The sequence below is a fragment of the Cottoperca gobio genome, chromosome 14, assembly GCF_900634415.1.
Source record: "Cottoperca gobio chromosome 14, fCotGob3.1, whole genome shotgun sequence".
Lineage (NCBI taxonomy): Eukaryota > Metazoa > Chordata > Actinopteri > Perciformes > Bovichtidae > Cottoperca > Cottoperca gobio.
This window is the reverse complement of record NC_041368.1, coordinates 23,143,645-23,169,950: the sequence shown is the minus strand read 5'-3', so window position 1 is coordinate 23,169,950 and position 26,306 is coordinate 23,143,645. Positions and strand designations below refer to the sequence as shown.

General features: G+C 40.9%; 2 protein-coding genes and 1 long non-coding RNA gene across 3 annotated transcripts; 1 reads left to right on the top strand and 2 right to left on the bottom strand.

The window, feature by feature from the left end:
• Positions 1-235: 235 nt before the first annotated feature.
• On the bottom strand, positions 236-8,795 carry LOC115019204 (adapter molecule crk-like). Its single transcript, XM_029448644.1, has 3 exons — positions 8,245-8,795; positions 5,726-6,330; positions 236-3,859 (listed from the first exon to the last, which is right to left on the bottom strand). The coding sequence occupies exons 1-3, from the start codon at positions 8,462-8,464 to the stop codon at positions 3,725-3,727; spliced, it is 960 nt and encodes a 319-aa protein (XP_029304504.1). The 5' UTR covers positions 8,465-8,795; the 3' UTR covers positions 236-3,724.
• Positions 8,796-10,112: 1,317 nt separating this feature from the next.
• LOC115019198 (smoothelin-like protein 2) lies at positions 10,113-23,568 on the bottom strand. The gene is made up of 14 exons (XM_029448633.1): positions 23,552-23,568; positions 22,613-23,432; positions 17,598-17,658; positions 17,363-17,512; positions 16,687-16,827; positions 16,452-16,592; positions 15,127-15,333; positions 14,843-14,992; positions 14,662-14,724; positions 12,231-12,288; positions 11,977-12,102; positions 11,768-11,882; positions 10,950-11,101; positions 10,113-10,609 (listed from the first exon to the last, which is right to left on the bottom strand). The coding sequence occupies exons 2-14, from the start codon at positions 23,108-23,110 to the stop codon at positions 10,483-10,485; spliced, it is 1,989 nt and encodes a 662-aa protein (XP_029304493.1). The 5' UTR covers positions 23,111-23,432; positions 23,552-23,568; the 3' UTR covers positions 10,113-10,482.
• Positions 22,965-25,770, top strand: LOC115019208 (uncharacterized). Its single transcript, XR_003833436.1, has 2 exons — positions 22,965-23,403; positions 24,648-25,770. It is a non-coding gene; the product is annotated as an uncharacterized LOC115019208 (long non-coding RNA).
• The last annotated feature ends 536 nt before the right edge of the window (positions 25,771-26,306 follow it).

Genomic DNA, 26,306 nt, shown 5'->3' with positions numbered 1-26,306 from the left:
TGGCTTGAAACATAGTGCATACACTGTTTTAAATGGGAACACCTCCCTGCCCCCCCTAGGTTTGGGGTTCCCTGTAAGTGCTGTACACTGTACAATGTAATGGGAATGTAGAACTGAACCCCTGGTCGCAAATCACTATTCTTCCAATCTCTTAATTTCTGCCTTTAACTAATACAATGTTGTTTTTAATTATATGGAATAACTTCACACTATATGGAGACAGTAATGCCCAAACTGACAATTTGGTATATTTTATTGACTAGGTATATTAACACAATACATGCTAGAGAAAATAAAAAAGTAAAATCTTAAACACTTTGACACATCGTACAATCTCTTTTAATTTAAACAACCTCTTTAACGTGAGGGTGAAATGACACCAAAGCAACAATATATAATCATTTGGCTTGAGACGTGTTTTGTTGAGCTGTCGAGGAGATAAGGTGCACACTGTAGGACCATCAGTGGACCATCAATGTTTTAATTATTCATTGGTCTTCAACTAACTGCTGTGGCACAGTTACAACAATGCCACGACTAGGAAATGAGAAGATCTTCTCTAAAAGGCAGCAATTAGTGAGCGTTCAGTGCGATGCATCTGGATGCAATACCTGATGAACACTTTGCACAAAGGCGTTACAATAAAAACGTAGTGGTTCCACGAACACAATCACTTCTTTCAATTCAAAGAAAGGACACGACTACAGGGAAACATGGCAACAAACACCATTAAAACATCTACTTTATTTTTAATATATGTCGAATTTATGCAAAATAAATTGCATTTTTAGTTTAAATGTTTCACAAATTATACAAGAGATGATTTTAAATTCCTAAAACAATATGCAACATGATGCCGTGTCTTTCTTTAGAACTATTACTGTTGTCAATTAGTGTTAATTGGTCACCTTCATACCCATGTATCAAATATATTCATGTGCGTAACAAAGAAACGTGGAATATGAGGACTCAGAACTATTGCATGTGTTTATTAATACATACAGGGCTGTAAAGGAGCCACAGGCGTGGCCCAAACTCTTAATAAACATATCACGGTTATAAAATATGGCATTAATGTAGCGTACAAAAAATAATTTCCTTAAATTTGAGTCTCAATAACAATAAATGGAGGGAAACGTTCACAATTTATAAACACATTGTAAACTCAAGACTACATTTCAGGACATCTGGGGTCAGATGCAAACTGCGTACTCTTCTTACATCTGTTTTAGAGATCTCGTTGTGAATCCGTGCGCAGGTTCGCACGACTGATTTGTATTTCCTGGTCACAGACGCTGCAAAGCAACGCTTCTATCTCCTCCACCGTGAAGACATGGCGTTGAAAAGAACAGCAAAATAGCAAAAGTTCACCAAATATCAGTTGCATAAAAAAAGGTTATACAACAACATACAGCTTACGGCACATGGAGCACACCAAGGGAATTACAATGATTGCATAATGCATATATAATATATAGAATTCAGACTGCAAAAACTCATTCACACTTTGTGAAATCGGCTTTTTAAATCTAAAATTATGCTGCAAATTCAGCTTATGTTTCATTTCTGCTGCGTCGCCTTTAAGAAAACCTGCACATGCTGTTTGGATGCACGTGCACAGTCTTTCCTAGAAATGTGAATGTTTGTGCATGGGCATCGTTTATACATCTGACCCCAGGACTTTGTGGAACACGATTTGGAAAACAAAGATACACATGTATTTAATGCGTGGAAACCCTTTACGTTGCACAATACTGACGTATGGAGCCTCAGGACAGTAAATTAATACTCAAAACTCTTCTTTTCCAACACAAAACACGAGGAAGCAACTCTGCAGATCCTCCCAGGTGACAGAACACCACCTTGGATGTGCAGCTGAGGTTCGTCACTCATCTTGTTCCGACTGTTTAACATCACGGGGGAAGTTTATACACTCACATGACTCTGACCACAGGATAAAACAGTGTTATTGCCCCTATTTTCATATCGACATATTTGTCAGAGGACCTATGCGTGTGTAAAAAAAGCTTTACGTGTAAGAACAGCATGTATACTCAAAGTGGAGAACGCCGATGAGGAGCACGCCTGCAGCAAACGTCGTTCATGGCACAAGGCGTGACACAAAGTGACGCCTGTTTTACCGGTTATACATGTTTTAAAGTGGGTTTTATCTTAAAAGCATCTCTTGAGTGACGCCGTCATAAAAAGCTTGAAGACCAAAAATAAATCCCTCCCTCCACCTTTCTCCTCTCAGCCTCGGGGGAGCTCTCCGTCCAGCTTTGTTCTTTCACACCGCCGCGTTTAAAGTAGCGTTTTAAAAATAGAAACATAAAATAATATGTGTACAGTCTCTGGTAACAAAAAGAAAAATCAAATCACATATAAAAAAAAAGGGAAGGAAACAGAAAAGGTTTACAGTATTGAGCATGTACGGTGTCAATTCTATCATAATATTTTCCACTTTTAGTACAAAAACAAAGAGGACTTGGTTTGTAGTGTGGGGTGTAAGAAGTCGCTGAAGTCTTCACAGTTCAGTCTACAAACACTCAGCGCCTGGTGATTCTGAGAGAAGCCGAGTGTTTCCCTTCTGTATCAATCACATGGAGATGCAGCGAACGCAGGAGGGACGAGGGGCTCGACTGCTGTGATGGGGGGGGCGCAGACTTCAATACTGGGCTGGAGGTTTGTGGACTGGGGTCGGACTGATATCGGTTACTGAACATCTCTTAACATCTCATTTAAACGTAGCAGCTTCTATCAAAGAGCTGTAAACATGAAGTGATCCTGCAGACTGTGAATCCCTCACATGGTCAGTCAGGGTTATAAGTAGAGTTGTTCCCCGACTGAGCTGCAGCCTAAAATGCTTCTCATCCACGAGTACGCGGGTCTCTGCACAGATCTGATTTCACGCCATCGTACAACTCATCAGCTCATTTAAGCCACACGGGAACAACTACACGCGTGTCACTAGCTACTGAGCACGTGCAGATGGCAGGTGCAGCGTCAGCCAGCGCTCACAAAATGTCAGCAGTTTGGCTCAATTTCATCCTGGAGAAGCCCAGCGGATAAGAACAGGAGGTTCTATGGCATTCAGTCTCTGCACGCATTCGTTCATGTCCTTACAAAATAATATATTTGTTGCTTTTAACTCTAATAAGGGATCGGTGCCGGATATCGGCCGATGCACAAGTTCAGATATCAGAAAGTAAAAGGTGTCGTTGGAACATCGAGGTATAAGCGTCTTCAGTCCGCATGTAAGATGAGATAATTACTCTGCGGTCGCTGCGTTTCCTCCACTTCTTAATGAAGAACTGATAAAAGATAAAACTTCAAACAGCCAAATAAAACCAGTTTGATTGAACCAAGTCGTCCGAGTCTTTCCTCTTGACTCACGAATGAAGTGTGTTCCTTTAAAATGCAACGTTAATAAATACTGAACCTGCTTTCTATCTGAATACGAGACGTTTAAATGGCATGTTTTGCAGAAGTAGTGAAGGAGGGAGCCAACGGTGGTGCAATGCCAACTTTAAAACAAAAAAAGGTAATAAATGTGAACCGATATCAGTCTGACCTGAGTGTGAACTCTTCAAAGGGACAGGACCACCCACCACGCTCATAGGTTCATATACTGTGTGCTTGTAGAAATCTTTTCTTTCCGAGCGTGACAAAATGACCAATAGAGAAGGACGTGCGGGACGCTGTCGAGGTGAAGAGCGTGTGTTCCTCAGCTCTCGTCGTCAGGGTGGTTTTGTTCCAACAGTCGGACGTGGGTGAAGGGGAAGTGGCCTCGTTTGCCCTTACACTCTCCCTCCCATTGGCCGTTCACGTTGATCTTGGTCACTTTAACCGTGTCTCCCACCTGTAACGGGACAAAATGACAAGATGAATGGAAACGTACAACACAGACGCACTGACTCTGCGCTCTGTGTTAACTGGATCATCGAACACATGTCCTGCAGAAAGAATCGACGTATTGATCGACCCACATCGACGTCCTCGTGGATCGATATACAGGAATAGTGTGCATCGATTGATCCTATGGAAGGTCAGTATGTGTTCACATCAGCCTCATGATTACTGTGTTCAGCCATCGTGTTCACGGCAGCTGATTTTTGTTTAAGACGGGGAAAATATTTTGTTTATTTGCACAAATCAAATCGGATTTGAGCGACACATCCGTCCAAACAAAGTCCCGTTCACTCCGGACGGGAGCTCTGCTAGAGGGTGCTTCATCGTTTCATTACAATCTAGAAGTTTCATTAATCTGCGGCTTCTTTTCATGTCAGAAAATGGGGAAACGGGTCGATCGGTTTCCCAAAGCACGAGATGTCAACTCCATAACTAAAAGATATTCAGTTAACGCCATTGAGGAGTAAAGAAACCAGGAAATATACACGAAATTTGACTTTTTTGTCAAAACAAAATCATCAAAATATGCAGATCTAAGAGTCGTAAACTGACAAACAATCTGTGAAGGATATAGGTCAGTAATGGTGACCAATAATGGCCGCAACTCCAGAACTAATCAAGTTGCTGAACAATAAGTAAGATAAGTGGGTTAATCCAGCCTTTAAAGTCCCATGTCTGTCGAGTCCTAACCACAGTCCTCGTGCACGCAGGCTGCTGCTTTAATGTGCATTAATGTTAGAAACAGCAAACGCTTGAAGACGATGTTCAGAAGAAGTAAATTGCAGTAAGTAGATGAAACTTGCAGGATGTCGTAATTCCAGGTTACAAAGAGTTCTGCAGAAAACCCACTTAAAATAGGAATTCATTTCAAAATAGCTTCGCCTGCCAGATGTATGTAGGACAGAATAATTGCACGTCCTTATGTACAGTGAGAGCATTGTGTACATCACTGCGTCTTCTCAAACTAAAAGTCTGTACTTCAGCAGGCTGCACACACACACACACACACTGACCTATTTTAACAGCGGTAGAGGTTCGTAAACAATGTGTAATGTCATCTAGCCTGCTCTATCTCACGCCCCACACACACGGAACTTAAGCGCTGTCTGGATTGAAAGTTAGCAGCACATGTGTAGATTGATTACATTTATTTAGCTGTAAAATTCTTATTTTTGAATCCAGCTCTTCTGCAGCTCACAGAGTTTACGACAGACCCACTGAACGCATCACTGCGATGGCAATACGTTGGGAGATGGAGGCTTTGAGAGAAGCACCAAGTACTCCCACGGTATCCAGTATCACAACGTTCACTGGTTAGCTTGCGTGTCAGCAGGAGTTCACATCGCCTCTGGCCACAAGAAACATTAAAATCTTCCTTCTTAAGCGGCTGAGTTGTGAATTAGCAGGGTCGGCTTATTAACCATCATGTTGACAGCGAGCGTGGCAGTTAACAGAGTGTGTGTGTGTGTGTGTGTGTGTGTGTGTGTGTGTGGAACACGGCCTGTTCCACTGTGCTCCAGTGGTACTGCATATACAGTGCAACACTCCTGTTATTCCACTGTGTACATAAGAGAGGCGCCATTGTAAAGGCGTCTTCTATAGTGCCATCTCCACGGCGAGTGTCTTCGTGTGCGTCGTCAGTTTGTATTTGTAAAGATACTTTGTGCGTGTGCTCACATGCACGAGTAAGACATTAACAATCAGGACAATCTACACTGCGTCAGCCGAGAACCACCAACACAAAACAGACAAGAGTGAATAGAAGGACAGCCTTGGAGAAAATGATTAGTGGGGGGGGGGGGGGGGGGATTGCTACCTCCAGAGAGAGCGCCGTCTTGTCGTAGGCGTTGGGCACCCTCTTCTGAATGGCTCGCGCATAGACAGGCCCGTTCTGTAGGTTAGGGAGCTGGGCGTTGACCACAGGCTGAGCATACTGGCCCGGGTCCCCCAGAGGATTTGCCTGAGTGGCCCCTGTTCCGTCTGTGTTGCCCACTACCCCTCCAACTTGCCCCCCCTGTCCAGTCCCCACAGCAGGTGGACTCAGGCCGGCAGCAGTGGGCGAGGCAGGCCGGTACTTCTCCACGTAGGGCACGGGGATCATCCCGGCTCTGCCCTCCTGGTTGGCAGCGTTCCACCACTGGTCCTCGGGCTTCTCCAGCACCCGCAGGATGTCCCCCTTGCGGAAGGGGAGGTCCTCCTCATCGTTGCCAGGGAAGTCAAATAGCGCCCGTACAAACTCTGCCTCCTCGGACTGCTGCGGGGCGCCAGCAGCAGAGGAGCTGACGAATCCCGTGTGCTTGGCCTTGTTTATGGGCTCTATGAGCGTGGTGGTGTCCAGGTAGTGGATCTTATAAAACTCCAGCAGCGCCGGCAGCGCCTCGAACTCCTGATCCCCGATCCGAAACCGAGGAGGAGCCAAACCTGGCAGAGGAAAGTGACTGTGAGTTTGTTGAAGGTAAAACATGACAGAATCAAAAACACAAATACCAATTTCCTTGGCAAGATCAACAAGGTGTACTATGTCTGGCGCTGGACATTGCTCTGACTTTGTATTCACACAGCATACAAGAGGATTAATTATTCACTGAAAAGTCCAAACATATCCTGCAGAGCGCTGGGAGTCCATTAGATTAAGGGCGTGACCAGGCTGCAGAATATAGTCCCAGATGGGGATAATGTAATTTTATATTACCATATAGTACATTTCAAATGAGAAAACCACTTATAAAACACAATAACCCGAACGACTGGTTTGGGGGTAAATCAGTGATTTAAGTGCAAAAACTCTGCAAATCCAAAACGGCGATAAAGAAATCCTGCTCGTTGATTAGCAACAGTCTCCACAACGCAACATTAAATAACAAGGTAGTGCTCCATAGTATCACACAACCCTATCAAAAGGACTAACAAAGAGTGGCAGCAGCTTTATTTTGAGATGTATTTTACATATTTTTGAATGAAAACTCTAGATATGTTTAGCAAACATGTTCGAGCAATAAAGACAAATGTGATGAGTCCGTGGAGTAGTTGCACTTGTAGCCTCTGGAAACGGTTATTTTAAAGTCACTGGTTTTATACAGTCTGCACATCATACTCCACCAGGGAGGTTTCTGTTTGTCAACAGGATTATAGAAAAACTACTGACCTGAATTTAGAGAAACTTTGTGGAAGGGGGGAGCAGAGGCAAAGGAAGAACCCATTACATTTTGGACCTGAATCCCTAGGTGGTTACATGCATCACTTATAGGAACGGCCTTGGCAGAGATGTCTCCAAGTGCCCTTCTAGTTTCTGTTTAAATGTTGGCACCATATTTTCTTCTAGTTCAAACAGCCCCAAAACTGGGTTTCTGTTCCTACCCATCACGGCCCACTATGGATGATTTACTATAGGGAGGAAAAACAAAATGACCCAATGCTAAGGAAGCCCAGAAAGGACAATAATTGAACACCAGCCATAAAGAGCTCCAGGCTCAGCAGCAGACCTGTACGCAGGGCTATGTATGTGCAACAGGGCAGGATCACACACATTCCAGAAACGCCAATCTGGCCAGTCACCCCCCCAGTTGTGACAGCCCAACCTGCCCAGTCCCATTCAATCCCTGCAGCCCAGCCCACCTCACTCTGCTGCCTACACGAGGACTAAAACACCGCCTCAATCCTCCGTGAGGAAAGAGTAACGTTGATAAACGGTTAAGTGAAATCTGATTAGTTGTTGATAGCTAGCTGGCTAATCGTCAAAGTTACACCAAACTCCATTAAAAATGTAACTCACTGAACTGTGCGATGCTAACAGAAAAGTTAACTTACGCAAGTATTAACTTAGCGTTACTTATGATTTCCTTTAAAATGATCAGGTTCAACAGTTACATCTGATACACGAGTAGCCCCATAAAAAGGAACCCGCATGTTATTTCAGTCAAAAGTTTTAACACTTCATACTGTACCAGTAGCTAGCCAGTAAGCTAATGCTACACGGTCCAAATACACCGCGGTGGGCGGTAGCGAGCAATACAAACCACATGTTAAAGTTTTCATTTTAGTTCGAAAGAGTGAATATTATTATATCATATGTATGCCGACTTTAAAAGTACCTTCCAAAAAACACATAAAACTCTTACTTTCTCTAATAAAGAGCAGACTATTTTCAGATTTCCTAAAATCACGTTAAATTACACAATTCATGAAGGGCGTTTGGCGTGATTTGACGACAGAGTGAAAGATAGCGCGGCTAAATCATAGCAATCCACTATTAAAATGAAAATACACATTGTAACGTCAGATTCGGGTGTATGCTTAGTCAAATACCTAGCTAGGTGACAAATAATTCAACGTTACCTGTGCCAGATTGCCGGTTGTTACTGATGCTGTTGATTATATAATGGGACACTTTGGAGTTCTCCGAGACGGACAGCACGTAGTCACCAGGGCTGGTTATTGAGTCTCTGACCAGGAAAACGCCATGTCTCTGTCCCTGTAAAAGAGAAACGGCTTCCTGGCGGCTTAGCCTTCCCCAGAACCAGCTAGCACGGTCTTCGGCATCAAAATTACCGGCCATGGCTGTGAAATCCCGTCCGAGGCTTGAGGCCTTTCCCCTTCGCCTCTCCCTATCCGCAACTCATACAAAAACTTTGGTTCACTAACCGCTTCCCCTGGAAACAAAACTGTACAATGCCACACTTCTTGCAACTTCCACGAGTAATGTAAAGGCTTTTAAGTTTACGGAACTTCTGCTGCACCACAAAAATACAATTCCTCAACTGCTTTACACGTTCAAATGAGAAAAAAATAAATTCAAAACTAATGTGCAACAAGAAACTCCGGGACTGAAATGGCGGATCTAGGGAAAAGTTGACCTCATCTACCGGAAGGGATGCCTGGTCAATGGGAAGCGCTGCATTCACGCCCCTTAAAAAACACTGTAGATACGATTTAACGACTCTTTTACTTACTTAAGATTACATCACTTTATACTGCTGCGACCTATTGTTTAGTGAGTATGCTTTTCATCCCTTAGTTTACTTACTGAACATATTTAATTAATACAAAATGACTCAGAACAACACGGTATTTTAAAGTAAGCACTTGAATCTCTCAGGTAATGTTTTACTTTGAAGCAGTAAACGCATCATAATTTATCTTTTCTGCAGGTTTATGTTGCTATTAATGATCTTTTAAACAGTTCACAAACATGCATTTTGTGAGTATAAAGCGATTTTTGTTTTGTTTTTAACATTCAAACACACTTTGTAACGTCAAACACAAATTCAAAAAATGGAAGAAGTTGTTGTGTAAAATGAATTGTGATATTCAATCCCGCATTTTAAAGTTACATTTACAACTGCTGTGAATAATATTACTATGAAGTAACACACGAGAAAAATATGCACATGAAAGTTTGTTTTTCACCAATATTTCATCTTGTATTTCGACTGACTTATTGCATCATCTAAGCAAACGAGGGAGAATAGTTAAAATTAAGATTTGTTGAGCAAAATAAACAATAAATTAATTGTATTTCAGGTTAGTGGCCTTTTGCACTACATGTGTTCTACCAGTAGATGGCAACAAACAGTCTGTTATAAAGTATGAAGCTTTATTTAATTAATTCATCTATTTCTGACACAATTTGCGGTGAAACCTACATTTTTCTAACGGTTTTATTCACCATCATGGGTTTTACAACTGGATATGTCAGTAATGTGGACCCTGCATAGCTGAATATGGGTTGGTTATGGATGATAAGTGTCCTGGTTTCCAACATCATTGCATAAACACATCAGCTTCCAGTAGATTAAGATGTTTGGGGAACAACAAGATCTGCTTACTAGCTTTGACCTAAGTACGGCACTGAGGAGAGATGTTTTTCTTGTCCTTTTAATGAATAATGTACGATTTTTAAGTTGTTTAATAGTGTTAAAAAAAACTGCAATCTCTGGCATCTGCCATTTACAGAATTACATTTACACCTCACCTCGTGACTTTATTCGTCTTTGCTCTGCAAATCTCCCACAATGATGTAAAAAATCCAAACTAAAATTAAGTTTATTAGAAAATTGCTTTATTTCGCCACATTGCACGACTTTTAACTCAGGCAAGACTCCAACGTATTGTTACCGGAGCATCTCTGCGCTGGTTCATAGCTCTTTGATTTGTTACGTTGCTCCGGTTTCCCAAAACACAGATTGATGAACAGACAGCAGCTATTACAAACTATTATTTTTATTTAAACTTAGTGGTATTCTTCCCTTCTTTGGTTACAGCATTGTAACTGATTTGAGAACTACATAAAAACCAACCTCTGTCGTGTAAATGCAGCAACAGCCAAACACAATACATGTGATAAGAAACAGCTTTTTCAGGATCAGTGTCAGCGTGAATACTAAAGGAAAGCTGGTGAATGCACACATACAGTATACAACTGATTTGTCAAACCCTAAAGTCTGTGTTTACGTGATTCAAACAACAGTTCCTATTAGTTTGCTTTTCAAGAGGCTGATTTTGGCATCATTCAAAGTGTTCATGACACGCTGTGGTTAATAACATCTACACTTTGTAATCTACTCTGATACAGAGTTACTCAAACGTCTTCAGGTGGTTGTAGAGCGACTGGACGTATGTGAACACACACATGGGGTCCGGCTTGTCCCCCATCTGCAGCATGTCCTCCACCTCGATCAGACGGAGACAGTCGGCCTGCTGCCTAAAACGTAGAACAAATGAAATATAATATATAATATGAAAGACAACAGAAATGCTGACAATACTACAGTCATTCAAAGCAACATTCACACATGTTCACAGTGCAGAGAGTTCGATAAAGAAATGTGACTGTTTGTTAATAATTAGCTTAGCTTAGCACAAAGACTGGAAACAGGTGGGAGCAGCTAGCCTGGCTCCGTGCAAAGGTAACAAAACCAACATAATTTTTCAGTTGTATTATCCTACAGACAACATTTTTGCCAAATTTCTGTTTATCATTGCACATCAGGGTAATCACAGTACTCCACTCAGCCTCACTCAGTCACTGCTAGCCAGCTTACTCTGCGGTGGTGAAGGCCAGCTGGAGGTTGTGTTTGCGGTTCGCAGGGTCCAGCGTGTTGTAATCAAAGTCCAGAGGGAAGAAAGAGTGGACCAGAGCACAGAAAGCCATCCCATCACTCCAGCTGGACGAGAAGTTCTGCATATCTATGTTCTGAGAGACAGACGATAACGGCGTCACATCAAATTACACTGTATGACAGTAGTTAGTGTAAAATAAACATTTAAATCGAATTTCCAAAGCCTGTTGTCGCCAATATATTTCAAAACTAATTTAGTTTTTATTTTAAAAAATGTGGGCAGTAACAGTATTGCAGAAATGGAAAGGTTTTGACTTCCAAAGAAGCATTAGCTCTTTAGTTAACAAGCGTACAGACAGTTAGCCAGTGTTGGCTAAATAACGGCGCTAACAGCTAACGCTAACAGCTAACGCTAACAGCTAACGCTAACAGCTAACGCTAACAGCTAACGCTAACAGAGGTTGCATTGAGTTGCATTACGATGCGTTCAAGCTCTTTTCAGTAAAAACGATTGGCCGAAAGTAAATTATAACATCATCATGATGTGTTCAAATGTAATCTTGTAAAATTATGACCTGCTATAAGCAGCTTATAAAACATAGTTAAAACTACTAATGTCAAGAATTTTCTTTTTAATCAAAGCAAATATTTCAATAAAAATATAATCATTTATCCCCCTAATCATTTGAAGTAAAAGATCAATTTGACAGATTTCGACAATATAGTTATTTTAAGTGTATGCATGCATACAGTATAATATCATTGATAAAAGAGCATTTTAATTACAGGGGGAGTCGTACCTGATAGCCGATGGTTTTGGAGCGGCACCACTCCAGGAGGATCTGTTTGATACCGCTGGCACTGGACGCTCCGAAACTCTGAGCGCGCTTCAGTTTAGGCTTAGAGTCCTTGGGTCTATTCAACAGAAACACAAATAACTGTGTGACAACATGTCAATAATAGATATGAATCAGTACAAAAACTGAGAATATTTTGGAAATGCACTTACTTTGTAGGCTCGGAGTTCATCCTCTCAAAGAGGGCCCGCTTGGCCTGAGCCCCGTTGGAGCGCGGAAGCGTTTGTGATTTCATCAAATCCGGTTTAAACTCAACCCCCGCTGTCTTATTCGTTTTCCTGTGGAGAAACAGTGGACAAGAGACACAAAGACGTGTGAACTGAGGCTGCAAAGAAGCTGTAAATGTACAAAATACCACAACAGTTTAATAACAGTCAACAGTAAGTTAGTCACGGTCTTGACTTACTTGTCCAAACTAGGAGAGAAACCAGATTTTATGATTGATTTGGAGGGAAGTAATTTTTCTGCAGAAACAGAAAAGTCAGAGTGAACAACAGCGATGCATGAGATCAGTTCCTGCTGCATTAATGTGTGTGTTACATGTTCATGTTACATTAATGTGTGTGTTACATGTTCCTGTTACATTAATGTGTGTGTTACATGTTACATTAATGTGTGTGTTACATGTTACATTAATGTGTGTGTTACATGTTGCATTAATGTGTGTGTTACATGTTCCTGTTACATTATTTTGTGTGTGTTACATGTTCCTGTTACATTAATGTGTGTGTTACATGTTACATTAATGTGTGTGTTACATGTTGCATTAATGTGTGTGTTACATGTTCCTGTTACATTAATGTGTGTTACATGTTCCTGTTACATTAATGTGTGTGTTACATGTTCCTGTTACATTAATGTGTGTGTTACATGTTCCTAATGCATTATTTTGTGTGTGTTACATGTTCCTGTTACATTAATGTGTGTGTTACATGTTCATGTTACATTAATGTGTGTGTTACATGTTCCTGCTACATTAATGTGTGTTACATGTTCCTGCTGCATTAATGTGTGTGTTACATGTTCCTGTTACATTAATGTGTGTGTTACATGTTACATTAATGTGTGTGTTACATGTTCCTGTTACATTAATGTGTGTGTTACATGTTCCTGTTGCATTAATGTGTGTGTTACATGTTCCTGTTACATTAATGTGTGTTACATGTTCCTGCTGCATTAATGTGTGTGTTACATGTTCCTGTTACATTAATGTGTGTGTTACATGTTCCTGCTGCATTATTTTGTGTGTGTTACATGTTCCTGTTACATTAATGTGTGTGTTACATGTTCCTGTTACATTAATGTGTGTTACATGTTCCTGCTGCATTAATGTGTGTGTTACATGTTCCTGTTACATTAATGTGTGTGTTACATGTTCCTGTTGCATTAATGTGTGTGTTACATGTTCCTGTTACATTAATGTGTGTGTTACATGTTCCTGTTACATTAATGTGTGTGTTACATGTTCCTGCTGCATTAATGTGTGTGTTACATGTTCCTGCTGCATTAATGTGTGTGTTACATGTTCCTGCTGCATTAATGTGTGTGTTACATGTTCCTGCTGCATTAATGTGTGCGTTACATGTTCCTGTTGCATTAATGTGTGTGTTACATGTTCCTGTTGCATTAATGTGTGTGTTACATGTTCCTGTTACATTAATGTGTGTGTTACATGTTACATTAATGTGTGTGTTACATGTTCCTGTTACATTAATGTGTGTGTTACATGTTACATTAATGTGTGTGTTACATGTTCCTGTTACATTAATGTGTGTGTTACATGTTCCTGTTACATTAATGTGTGTGTTACATGTTCCTGTTACATTAATGTGTGTGTTATATGTTCCTGTTACATTAATGTGTGTGTTACATGTTCCTGTTACATTAATGTGTGTGTTACATGTTCCTGTTGCATTAATGTGTGTGTTACATGTTCCTGTTGCATTAATGTGTGTGTTACATGCTCCTGTTGCATTAATGTGTGTGTTACATGTTCCTGTTGCATTAATGTGTGTGTTACATGTTCCTGTTACATTAATGTGTGTGTTACATGTTCCATGTGTGTGTTACATGTTCCTGTTGCATTAATGTGTGTGTTACATGTTCCTGCTACATTAATGTGTGTGTTACATGTTCCTGTTGCATTAATGTGTGTGTTACATGTTCCTGTTACATTAATGTGTGTGTTACATGTTCCTGTTACATTAATGTGTGTGTTACATGTTCCTGTTACATTAATGTGTGTGTTACATGTTCCTGCTACATTAATGTGTGTGTTACATGTTCCTGTTACATTAATGTGTGTGTTACATGTTCCTGCTACATTAATGTGTGTGTTACATGTTCCTGTTACATTAATGTGTGTTACATGTTCCTGTTACATTAATGTGTGTTACATGTTCCTGTTACATTAATGTGTGTGTTACATGTTCCTGCTACATTAATGTGTGTGTTACATGTTCCTGTTACATTAATGTGTGTGTTACATGTTCCTGTTACATTAATGTGTGTGTTACATTAATGTGTGTGTTACATGTTCCTGTTGCATTAATGTAGTGGAGTAAAAAGTATAATATTTACCTCTGAGGTGTAGTGGAGTAGAAGTATAAAGTTGCATTAAAGGGAAACACTCAAGTTAAGTACAAGTACCTCACATTTGCACTTAAGTACAATACTTGAGTAAATGTACTTAGTTACTTTCCTTCACTGCATGAGATGGTTTAAAAAGAGACACAAAAAAGAGAGAAACATAGCTTCCAGATGGATAAACAACAACAACAACATACATACTTGTTTCCTTTTAATGCCCTCGTGAACTTTAATAATAAATATTTCACCTGCAGGCTGAGGAAAGCTCACACTTCTCTTCAGACTGGGACTGGGCGTCTTAAGAACTGGTACTGAAGAGATGGGATGAGAGAAAAAAGAACATTTAAAAACAGTTTTAAAATAAGATTTAAACTGAGAACAAGGATCTTTATTTTAGAGACAGATCCTTGAATCCCTAGGTGAACTCACATCGCTTAAAGGGATATTCCCCAGGTTTAAGTATAGAGTCCTGTGATGCTGAAAGACTTGAGGACGGGGCTGTTATAGCAGAGGATGAAGACTCTGTGTTGGGTTTGTTCACGGCAGAAAGAGGCAAGTATGGTTTGGGTTCAGTGACGTCTAAAGAGAGAAGATAGCACATGAAACTACATTTCCCCAAAAGGTCACTACATAAATTTACCTTCAACTTTTTCTTGCTGGACATTTTAAGTTACATGGGCAGAAAACAAACAATGTTGTAGCATCATGCTCACCACGTTGAAATGGATAGTTGCCTCGCTTTACCGCCTGGGATTCTGGGATTGCAGGATTGGGTGCAGAAGCAGGACTCTGATCGATTTTGGATGCAGCAGAAGTCTCAGAGCTGCTTCTGGTCACAACTGTGAGAGATTGATGCACCAAACTCTGAGATACAGAGACGGACCGCTCCTGGGGCCTCAGCTCCTTCGCTCCAGACGTACCTGCACAAGTGAAGGTGGAATATATTAATAACTGTGAAGAATGGAGTGAAAATACAAACATAAAATTACAACATTTCTCAAGAAAACGTGTGTGTGCTCACTGATGAAAATGTATAATGTGTGAATGAAGTTGACGTTTAACTGAGTGTCTTTTTGTGTCTACTATAAAAAGTTAAATTCCAACAGAAAATATAAACTAAAAATATACTTCACAATATAATTCCCCTTTACAAACATCTCTTTCATAATTATTGGTTTGTTTTCTATTTGGTTATTTGAATTTATGTGTTGACATGTTTGGTCTGTTTTGACTGGAGGGTGATCCTGGTTGCTAGGATGCTTGTTGCTAGGTAATTGATTGAGTGTTCAGGATGGTTGCTAGGGCAATGTTAGGCGGTTACTAGAGGGAGGTTGTGGAAGAAGTATTCAAATCCTTTACTTACGTAAAAGTAAAAATCCTGAATTCAAAATGTTACTTTAGTAAAAGTAACAATATAATACATTTGAACAAATATAATAACATTTAATGCCAATTTCAGACGCTTTGTATACTACACCGTTTGTCATAATACGTAAGTATCAAGGATCACTTTCGCCGGTGAAGTAAGTTGGCCAGCTAGCCAACTAACACATCCACACAGAAAGCATTTTAATAGCTATAACGTTAGCGAGCAAGCAAGCTAACATTAGCTAAATTAGCTAGCTCGCTGTAACTACGCTGCATGGATCTGACGTTGGTTGTCTTTGTAACGTTAGCAGATAGAGACATTTGCAAATGGCAAGCTAGCCAATTTCTTGATCAATAAACTGATGTTTTCCACTCAAGACAGCATTTTGCTACGTTAGCTAAACACTGTTGGCGCTGTAGGGGAACTGGAGGGAGGCAAGGCAATCAGAAGCGCGCATTAAAGGCACATCCTCTGGATTTTCCCGGCAAAAACGTCCTGGTACATAGAAATCAGTCCACAGGCTGTTGCAGACAACCAAGACAGTCGGGGAATGTCTCAGTTTTTAAGTTGCATTACAATTCGTTCACAGATTAGCAATAAAAAAACATTTAATAGTACATATAAGACCCACTAACTAGCCTCTTATAAAACATTATTCCCCTGCTTCACCTATTGGAGCGTCTGTAGAATGAGCAGCGGCTTTAGGCGCCAATGCTGGAGACGGGGCAGTTTTGGTGGCGACCAGATCCTCTGGACTTGTTTTGGTTGTCATGGCAGTGACGGGAAGATGGGGCTGGGGTTTAACAGCGTCTGAAAGAGAGAGAATCTGAATAGTTGAGGTAATGAGTTTGGTTGTACTGACAAAGCAGATTCAGACAGACGCAGAATTATATTTTCCTCTCACCACATTTAGCAGGAGACTCTACTGGAGCTTCCTTGGGCGCTGAGGCAGGAGACGGAGGCACGGCTGGAGCTTCGGAGCTGGGTTTCATCATTGCATTGAGGGGATGATGGGGTTTAGTCAAAGGACCTGAGGCGTCCTGGTCTGGAAGGAGAGAAGATCAACTGAATGCATTCAATCAATCTTGAAACGATCATTGGCAGTGATCGCGCTAGATGTCTATCAACAATCATATCATTATAAATCATCGTATGTATGTATAAATGCACACTAATTATAATAATAAGTAACACAGCACTTATGTAACCATTTCATAAATTAGACGTGATTCGTTTTAAAATGTTGATATTGTAAGATATCCAACTACTACTGACCGTTAATCTAAACCATGGCGTCCGTGGCTGATGGTGGACATCAGATTTATGGTACAATTGACGCTGGTTGCCTTTCGTAAGCCCTTAAATTTGGCTGAATATTTGACTTTGTCTAACCTGATCTTGAGTTTATGGCACTGAAACATCTTTACCTCCCCAAGAGTTATGTTTTCTGTTCTGATATCCATGGAACTTGGGGAAAGGGTGAAGGATGGGAAGTTTTAAACTTATCCAGCAGGTCGTTATAGTCACCAAAACATATAATGCGATGTGAACTTGTACAACAAGTACAGGAATAAACTAACCAGGCATGCTGGGGGTGCCCACGGGAGACTGAAGGGAGTTAGTTAATCCAGAAGACTCTGTGCTTGGTTTCTTGATGGCGGTGAGAGGGCGGTTGGACTGGGACACAGCTTCAGTAGTTTGGGCTGCAGCAGAGTCCGCTGATGAGCTTTCTGAGGAGACGTAACCAAACAGAACTACATGTGAGGTCAGTGTGTCAGGTTACACATGTGGAACTTCTCAGATTATTCGGCCTACCTGCGTTTCCATTCTCTTGTGCAGCTGTGGCAACAGTTTTTTCCCCTTTTGCGTCAGTGCCCTGTTCAGTAAAAACAAGACGTACAAAACTCTAGTATTTATCTTTTCAGGGAACTGGTAGCGTCACCCAAAGCCTCAAAGGAGCACACTGAACCAATGGAGGAACATGATAAACCAACAACATCATGACCTATGAATAATCCCTTATTGGCAGAGATCTACACTTCCCCAAGGAGGTAATGTCTCCTCTTGTTTCTGTATGTTTTCCAGCAGGATTTGGGTAAATCTACTGGCTTGATTTTTATAAAACTTGGTGGAAGGGTGTAGCATGGGCCAAGAAAGAACCCATTACATTTTGGACTGGATCCGAATCACATTAACATTGTGAGATATGGAATTTGGCCTTGGTGGAGGTCTGCGTACTGGGAGTGCCCGTCTATTCTTGTTTATGTGTTCCTGGAAAGATAACATCTCAATAATGTGAATTATAGTCAATTTGAGCGATATAATTGATGTTTGGGAAGTAATGATCTTCCCAATTTTTTTTAAATTAGTTTTAAAGAATAACGTTAAAACAGAAGAATTGTGCAAAGAATCGTTTGCTTTGCCAGCCGTTACCCCGGGAAGGTAAATGAGTTATGCAAGACATGCCACTAACGGTGTCTGTCTGCGTCTATTTATACATTTGTCTTAGCAACATCACTCATTGATTTGCTCACAACAAACAAAGATTGTTTCTTTTGTCTGTCACACTGCTGTGGAGCTAAAAATAATTGTAGGCCTTTTATCTTCCGTGGTAAATCTGTCTGTTTGTGTGTGTGTGCTCGCTTCTCTAAATGTGTGATCTTCAGCTGTTAAGAGCTGAAAGCTGCTCCTTTAATGACAGCTGTGGCCAACAAACCCATGTTCCCACTCAGAAGCTATTTTAGATTTTGCAATCAGTCCCTTTGCAAGAGTTTCCGTTCCACTCTTCTTACATCCCAATATAGCCCCAAATGGATGCTTTGGAAATCGGGAGTTAGCCTTTTGCAATTCAAACAGCGCCTAAGTATATCAGCCTGAAGCTTGGCCTGTATTTGCCCCTTATCCCCCCCCCCCCCCCCCCCACCCCTGCACTGCATTTTGCTTTCCAGAGACCCGCAGTGATCTGGCAGCCACGCAATAGAGCCATTTCAGCCAGCCCGTCAACTGGTCGTCAGGAGGGAGATTAGCACCACAGTGATCTCTGGGCTCCACGATAAAATATCACAGCCTCACTCTCTCTGAACCTGGTAATCCTTTCAACCCCTGCCTGGATTTACCTCCACATTATTTTGAAAAACATACATAAATGGCAAATGGTCAGAATTTATACAGCGCTTTTCCGATCTTTTGCAGTCACTCAAAGCGCAGCAACAAACTCTTGTTGTTTTTTCTTTTGCCACTATCGAGGAATGACCCTGACTGTTACAGACACAATGAAATAAAACATAAACTATTTAACATTTCAACCTGCAAATTTCAAATTCCCATAAAAAAAATGTATGTCCTACAAGTCCACGTAAATACTGAAAACAACTCTCAATCACTTGGTAACACTTGGTAGGTGAAAGGTGTCGCTGCTGTTCCCCTCAACTCTATGGAGCGTTTAAGCTTCTTTCAGTTCGTTGTTTTGGTTTTTACAGAGCACAACTCTACCGTTTGGTTGAGTCTCATAGCTCTCATCTAACTCGTTTTTAGCTCTAAACCTATTGTACGCTACCTGACCATCACCAAATGGCAGATAGACAAAGTTAGCGACTAGCTGGGGAACATCGTTGAGCATTCAGCAGCTAAACAAACCAGATATTTCTCAAAGGTTGGTGGAGACCAAAACTGAACTAAAAGAAGATTGGATTTTGGTCTTTGGACACGTCTAAAAATTTCTGCTAATGTTGCTTTGTGTCTTCTGGATGTGTAACTAGCTATCGGATAACCCACCATGGATGAGAACTGGATACAGAGTTGGAGGCGGCCCCCATTTATTCCTGAAAGTTGCTCAGTGGTGCATGAAGCCAAAATGGCTCGACTGCCTAGTATAAAATTACCCATTGCCCATAGAGCAAGGACACTAGCGTTTCCTCTTCCCCACAGCTCAGCCACTCGTTCTTGGCTCGCTCACATTAATGAGTTCATTATGCCGATGTGGATTTGGCTGCTCGCACATTTTACAACTTCTATTACCTAATAATTTAAACAAGAGCTTTTTAAGTGTTCATGGGAAGTGGATTTGGCAAAAAAAAAAAGATCTGCTGATTCACAGACGTCTCTTTCCCAATGTAAGTCAATGGAAAAAGTCTTTTGGGGTCCAATGGCATCACATGATAGACCTGGAAGTTGTAATTCAATGGTTTGGCCACTAGGAAAATTGGCTTCAAAGCCTGCTGCTCTTCCTGGGGACTTGGTTCAACACAACAACTTTGTATGGTGAAACAGAGTAGGACTTTCTCTGGAGCGAGCATCCTGTAGTTATTAGTGGTACTACAGTACTTCTTCATGCACTTGGCATTGGCTTCAGCTTGTTGGCAACATGAGACCAAATGGACATAACGGCGCAAACTTTGAGGACAGTGTCTTTGGCAAAGACCTTCATGGTGGTGCGCTCGTTTGCACGGAAGAATCGCGAGTAGTTTAAGAATAACAGAATAAGAAAGGAGAGCTTGAGGGAGAAGTTAGTCCTGCCTAACGTTTTACTTGCTGCATGACGTAGACACACTTGTCGGAAATGTCAGGGTTCAAATTACAGGGTCTGACCCCCCTTATTAGCACTTGGACCCCCCCCCCCCCTCCCAAAAGAGTTTCAAACAAAGTTAGAGTTAAACCTTTTTTATATCCTTCTTACCTGTAATGGTAATTAAATAGGCCTATTATAATATATGTCCCATATTCATGCCTGGAATAATCTTATAACACGATTTCAGAAGCCCCTAAAGTGGACCATACCATCAATCCAGGGGCTCGGTTCCTCGTTAAAGTTTATGCTCGCACAAGCCAATGGAGACACGATAGATTGCTCTAAGTCTAGTTATCTAGAGAGTATTGGTCTTCACTAATATAACACTTTACGTTCTTACCTCAGAGTTTCTGAATTGGTTCCCACCACCAACCCAAAGATCAATGCTTACCATCGCTAAACGATGTCAAATTTGAAAATGATGGAGCAGAGTATTTAGTGATGAATCAGAGGACTATCTTTGTATTGGGGGGGTTGAACTGTGGGGGACCGATGGTACGAGTAGACCAGGTGATTTCAGCGGAGAGGAATCTCGGCAGGGTGTGTATTTCGACAGGACAGCTGGCTGTCACTCTCAGGGTGTGGGCCGGGGGGATTATTGACAGGGACGTAGACGCAATTCAACTTTCCATTAGGAGATTTGAGACTTGTATTGGCTGGGAAGCAAGATTCCTGAGCGATTTAGGGGCCAGAGATTTAGTATATACCTGAGTTCAGAGAGTCGTAGATACGTCAGTAAAAAGGCAACACAATATGTGGACTGTGAGACGCATGTAGTGTATACTGTTCTTCTCTGTCAGGTACCGCTACATCCCTGACTGTGGATCTGAACGCACCTTTAAACATTTTCAGGACTTTATTTACTGAGCAGATATCGGCTCCAAAGAGCTGAAGCTCGGTCCCAAATCACAGACCCCAAAATACATGTGCCCTTTGGAGGACCTGCTGTTATAAAAGTCGGTGAGGAGCAGAAGAGGGCTGAGTTGGGGGGTAGGGAATGGTGTGTGTGTGTGTGGTGGTTGCATTCATTGGGGAAAATGTAATGATATAACCCCTGTGATGGTGATAACTTGAATTTTCAAGATCAATAATACTAGATATTATCATTTTTGGTCTGCAATTGAAAATACTGATAATAAATAGGTGACGCAGAGCCGAAACAGAAGCACTTTAACAACCGCTCTCCAGATAAATGTGTGAAGCTGGAGTCAGAGGTTAAATATGTATCGAAGTTTAACCCTAACTCTCATCCACGACCTCACGTGGAGGTATTTATGGATCAGGGAAGCTCAGTTCTTAAGCATGTCTGATCTTTTGATGGTTTTGTTTTTCACACACATGGAAATAGTTTTTAACTATAAGCAATATATTTTTATATTCATCTTGATTGTGACATTTTGAAGAATCGCACAGTGCATTTACACACTGTTTGAAAGCCCTTAGTTCCTCGGCATGATGGGATGCAGAACAAGTGAGACAGTAACATGAAGTCGTTGACAGACATTAGCACAGCGTGAAAAACACAACTACATCTTCCATGAGGCCACTGCGATGTGAGGGGGGGCTCACTCTGAGGGCTTCTTAAAAAAACAAACACCTGGTTAAAAAAAGATTCTCTAGAAAAGGGAACGCTGTATTTCTACTGCTTATCTTGTCATCATGTCTTGTATCTTGTTTTATAAACAACGGTGCAGCGTGTTGGCATCTGCGAAGCCTTCAAACACACGGGTCTATTACTCAAACTGGACTTCTTGAAGAGTTTAATTTTAGAGCCTCAACTTTACCCAAAGCGAGGAGACTGACATGTTGTCTCTACTGATATTATTATTCGTGACTATTTATAAAGTGCATCATATTTTTGTTACTATGCGTGCACAGTTACTGCATGATTATCTTAGCTTTATTATTATGACCTCTGCCAAGGAGATTATGTTTATATGAAACTTGATGGAAGGGTTCATTGGTCAAGGAAGAACTCATTACAATTTGGAGCAGACCTCCATCACGGGGCGGATACTTATTTTGCACTTATGGAAACTTGGTGGAGGTCTGCGCTCATCGAGTGCATCTCTAGTTAACTTCTTTATTTAGTAAAGCCCAAGTCAATGTTAGTCCTTCACAGCCAGCTTCACCCGAGACCAGGTGCATCATTTCTTGGTGACATCTACACCACCCTACACCTCTGGTTCACCCAGCGATCCCTCTTTTGCATTATTCGTTATTCTGCAAACGGCATCATCTGTAAAACAGAATGAGTACTCACGTTAAGTTCAGCGTGTCTCTTTGCTCTCCATGGAGGCGGGGCGGGGGTGTTGCTGGGAGCAGCAGCAGCAGCAGCAGCACCACATGACCCTGATGTTTCAGAGTATGTGGAGGCGGACTGACTTGACTGGCTGTACTCTGATCTTCGAGAGATAACCAAAGCTCTCTGCTCTCTTTCTTCCTGTCCATTCTTTAAAGTATCCTCCACGTTCTTCCCAGCAGCACTCCTCTCCATCTTTCCCCCGGCGAGGCCCTCCACCAGGCGTCCGAGGGCCTCCATCTTTGCCCTGAGCTGCAGGTTCTCCTCCTGCAGCCTGGTCACGGCCTCGGTCAAGGGTCGGTTGGAAATGCACAGCTCCCCGATCTTCTGCTCTATGCGCTGCTTGAAAGCACTTACGTCCACGTGCACCTCCCTCACGGCGGCGTGTAAGGTGGCCCTGAACTGAACCAGAGTCTCGCTTACCATCGCCCCCTGAACACCTTCTGTGGCTACATCCATGGCTTCTTCAGTGACCCTATCCACCCGAGATTCAAGACGAAAGAGTAATGGGGGGGTCGGGCTTCTCTTTCTCTTCTCTGCAGTTCTTTCTCTGATTCACGTCCTTTGAGACTTTGAGTTCTTGACCAAATTATTTTTGAGATCTCCACTAATCCGTATTTCAAAGACTTGTGCTGCGCTCCATGCCAACGTTTCAGCAAGAGTTGAAGATGATTTCTAAAGGTGCTGCAGGAAGATCCCTTGGCGGCAACTCAGTAAAGTCCCTTCAAGCTCCATGGAAGACTTCTCTCAATGTGCGTATTCTCTTACGCTCGCCTCTCATCTGGTCAAAGCAAGAGCAGTCGTTATTTATAAGCTGGCACTTTGGGAAAACAGATTACGTACTGCACAGGCAGATCATGTTCCCAGAGCAGGAGCGAGCTGATGGATGATCAAACTAACCTTTCGGAGGGATCCTGTTGAAGTGGTGCATCTACTATGTGTTTACCCCTGCTGCCCCGACTGTTGTCTAAACTATCTGGGTCTCCTAAGTTTAGGAGCAACAGGTTCGCCTCTGTATTTTGGGACAAAGAGGGGGCGGGGAAATATCAAATGTAGAGGAGGGGCCAGGATTATTAAAATGTTTTTGTCTGCTGCAGTTTCCTGAGGGTCAATTTCAAGATGTTCTGTAGTTTATTTTATTTTGAAAGGGCCTTGAACAAGAGGAAGACCAATATTATATTTTATTTATTCTAAAAATGTCCTCCAGTTTCTAGATTAAAGACACCATGATTTTAGGTACTGTACTGTGTGTCTGATATAATAATAATAATAATAATAATAATAATAATAATAAGACCCTTAGATCTCGGATGCTCTTTGGCATTACTTAAAATCTCAAATTAAGAAAATAAAAATAAAAATCTTTATCACTTTAAAAACACATCACATTATTAGTGTATATATATCTTATTAATAATAATAATAATAATAATAATACATGAGACTTATATAGTGCTTTTCAGAGTTCTGAAAGACGCTTTACATAGGATAAAATATTATAAAATAAACAAACAGTAAACACTTTAATAAAGACAGAAAAATAAACTAAAATTAAATAAAATATTTGAAGAAAAAGGTGTCGACTAAGATAAAACACAATCTTCTATAATCTTAAATCAAATAACATTGGAATGAGTCAGAATATTAAATCTAAAACGATTATCAGTCTAGGAATTTACTTTTATTTATATTCTGCATTTTTGTTCTTTAACTGCGACACGTTTTTATTTTCACGTCAGTTGCAAAGCGTTGAGTTCTTTGCCTTCGTACATTTCACCCAAAGACCCGACAGTCCTCGCATTAGAGCGGTCCTTTCAGCGTTTATTTCTCATGTTGCATGCAACTAAACATTAACTATGAATGTATAAACCAGTGACACACTAAAGAGGACTTTAAAACTTTAATAATTACTGTTTTTAATTACCATCAGGATGTTTTCAACAGTCTTTGTGTATCATACATGTGAAAGTATATGTTCTTTTATATGTCCCTTCAGACGTCAGCTCGAGCCAGCAGTGCCTCTGGGTGGCCATGACTTCACACTACAGCTCATCGTGACGCGGCTGATACACGGCACACACTAAATAAAACGAGGAAATGCAAAGTGAGAAGAAAATGTAGATAATCTTTATTTAAAGCAGACACAGATGATGACAGCGCTTCTTTCTCTTTAAGTTCCTGCAAATGATCCTCTGATTCCTTCATGATTGACATCCTGATGTTGCTCTCGCTCACCTCAGTCTTTTTAAATGACGCCTTGTAACACCACATACATTGTATATCGTCTCACAGCTGAAGCTGCAGATCGGGGTGACACGTCTCAGTGGGTTCACGTTGTGATGGGATATAAAAATATGGATAATAAGGATTTAAGTTTACGGTTCAACTCTCACGTTGAGTCACGTGCTACTGACTGATTATGGGGCAACATGAAGACAACGCGAAGGCTAAATGAAGCATGAATATTTAATGTTATAGACATACTTTTGTTTCTCAGGGGCTTTAAAATAAAGCTTTTAATGGATGTTGATGGTGTGCAAAGACAGATAACAAGACAAGGAAAACAAAACAGAGGCTCGTTCAAAACGGTCTATCAAATCAAATTTATTGAATTTTTTTAAAGAGGTGCTCTGAATTCACAAGTTGCAGCTACAGTACATAACTCCTCTCACATCAATAGTTTTAAGCTATTTCGTAAAACAGTCCAATCTCTTTTCAGATTTTAGAAATTTCCTCAAAAAAAATTAAAATAAAGTCACGCTACAAAAAAAAAAAAAAAAAAAAAAAAGATGCATCAAATGTGATATATGTGTATGAAAAATTAGAATGCTATCAAAAATAATGTGAGGCAGGACGTGTTAAAGGTTGTGAAGGTGCTGCATTCAAGTGGGATACACGCCCGGGGAGCAGTGAGTGACAGCAGGTTCAAATCTCCAAAAACATAAACATCCACCAAACAGACAGATGAAAAGTCTAAAAACAGAAACACAGCAAACAAATTCACAATATACTGATGCTTTAAAGGGGTTTCAACCGCAGGTGATGCACGTCCATTCAGAAAAACAACATGAGGGGATTTGCTTGATAATTTGAAAGTATAGATTAAATGCTACAACATGTGAAATGCAAAATAAAACAAACAAAGGCCTTAAATCAAATCAAAAGGACACGTTTTATTCTCATTCTAGCAGTAAATGCATAGCAATTTTAAATAATTTCAACCAGTTAAAATATGAATGATATGATTGTTCTGAACACAATGATTTAAACATTAATTCTCCTTAAAGATATGAAGATGATGATGATGATGATAAACATGATAAATACAGCCACAACCTGTAAACGCCGCCTGCCGACTCTTTCACACATTGTGGGTTATCACAGATGATTCACAAGGCACTGGAGACCAACGTTTTGGTTCACTGTCCACGGAGCAAAATCAGTCCCAGCAGCAGTTGTTGTTTATTTTACAGCGCTTAAAATCCAAGTTCATCCAAAATCAATGCAATCAAAACGTCTCAAAGTTAATTTTTTGTACAGTTCACCAGCCTAATGCCGCATTCACATCATATCAGAAGAAACCAAACAACTAAATGTTGTTGCTACGTGTTTAAAAGAACTGTGGATGTTACAAGTAGAGCTGATTTCTGCTGTT

Coding starts and splice junctions, on each gene's coding strand:
- LOC115019204 (XM_029448644.1), bottom strand. CDS start 8,464: ATGGCCGGTAATTTTGATGCCGAAGACCGTGCTAGCTGGTTCTGGGGA. Junction 6,331..8,244: donor CAACCGGCAATCTGGCACAG/GTAACGTTGAAT, acceptor TTCCTCTGCCAG/GTTTGGCTCCTCCTCGGTTT. Junction 3,860..5,725: donor AGACGGCGCTCTCTCTGGAG/GTAGCAATCCCC, acceptor GTCCCGTTACAG/GTGGGAGACACGGTTAAAGT.
- LOC115019198 (XM_029448633.1), bottom strand. CDS start 23,110: ATGGATGTAGCCACAGAAGGTGTTCAGGGGGCGATGGTAAGCGAGACT. Junction 16,828..17,362: donor GGGCACCCCCAGCATGCCTG/GTTAGTTTATTC, acceptor CTCTCCTTCCAG/ACCAGGACGCCTCAGGTCCT. Junction 16,593..16,686: donor AGAGTCTCCTGCTAAATGTG/GTGAGAGGAAAA, acceptor TCTCTCTTTCAG/ACGCTGTTAAACCCCAGCCC.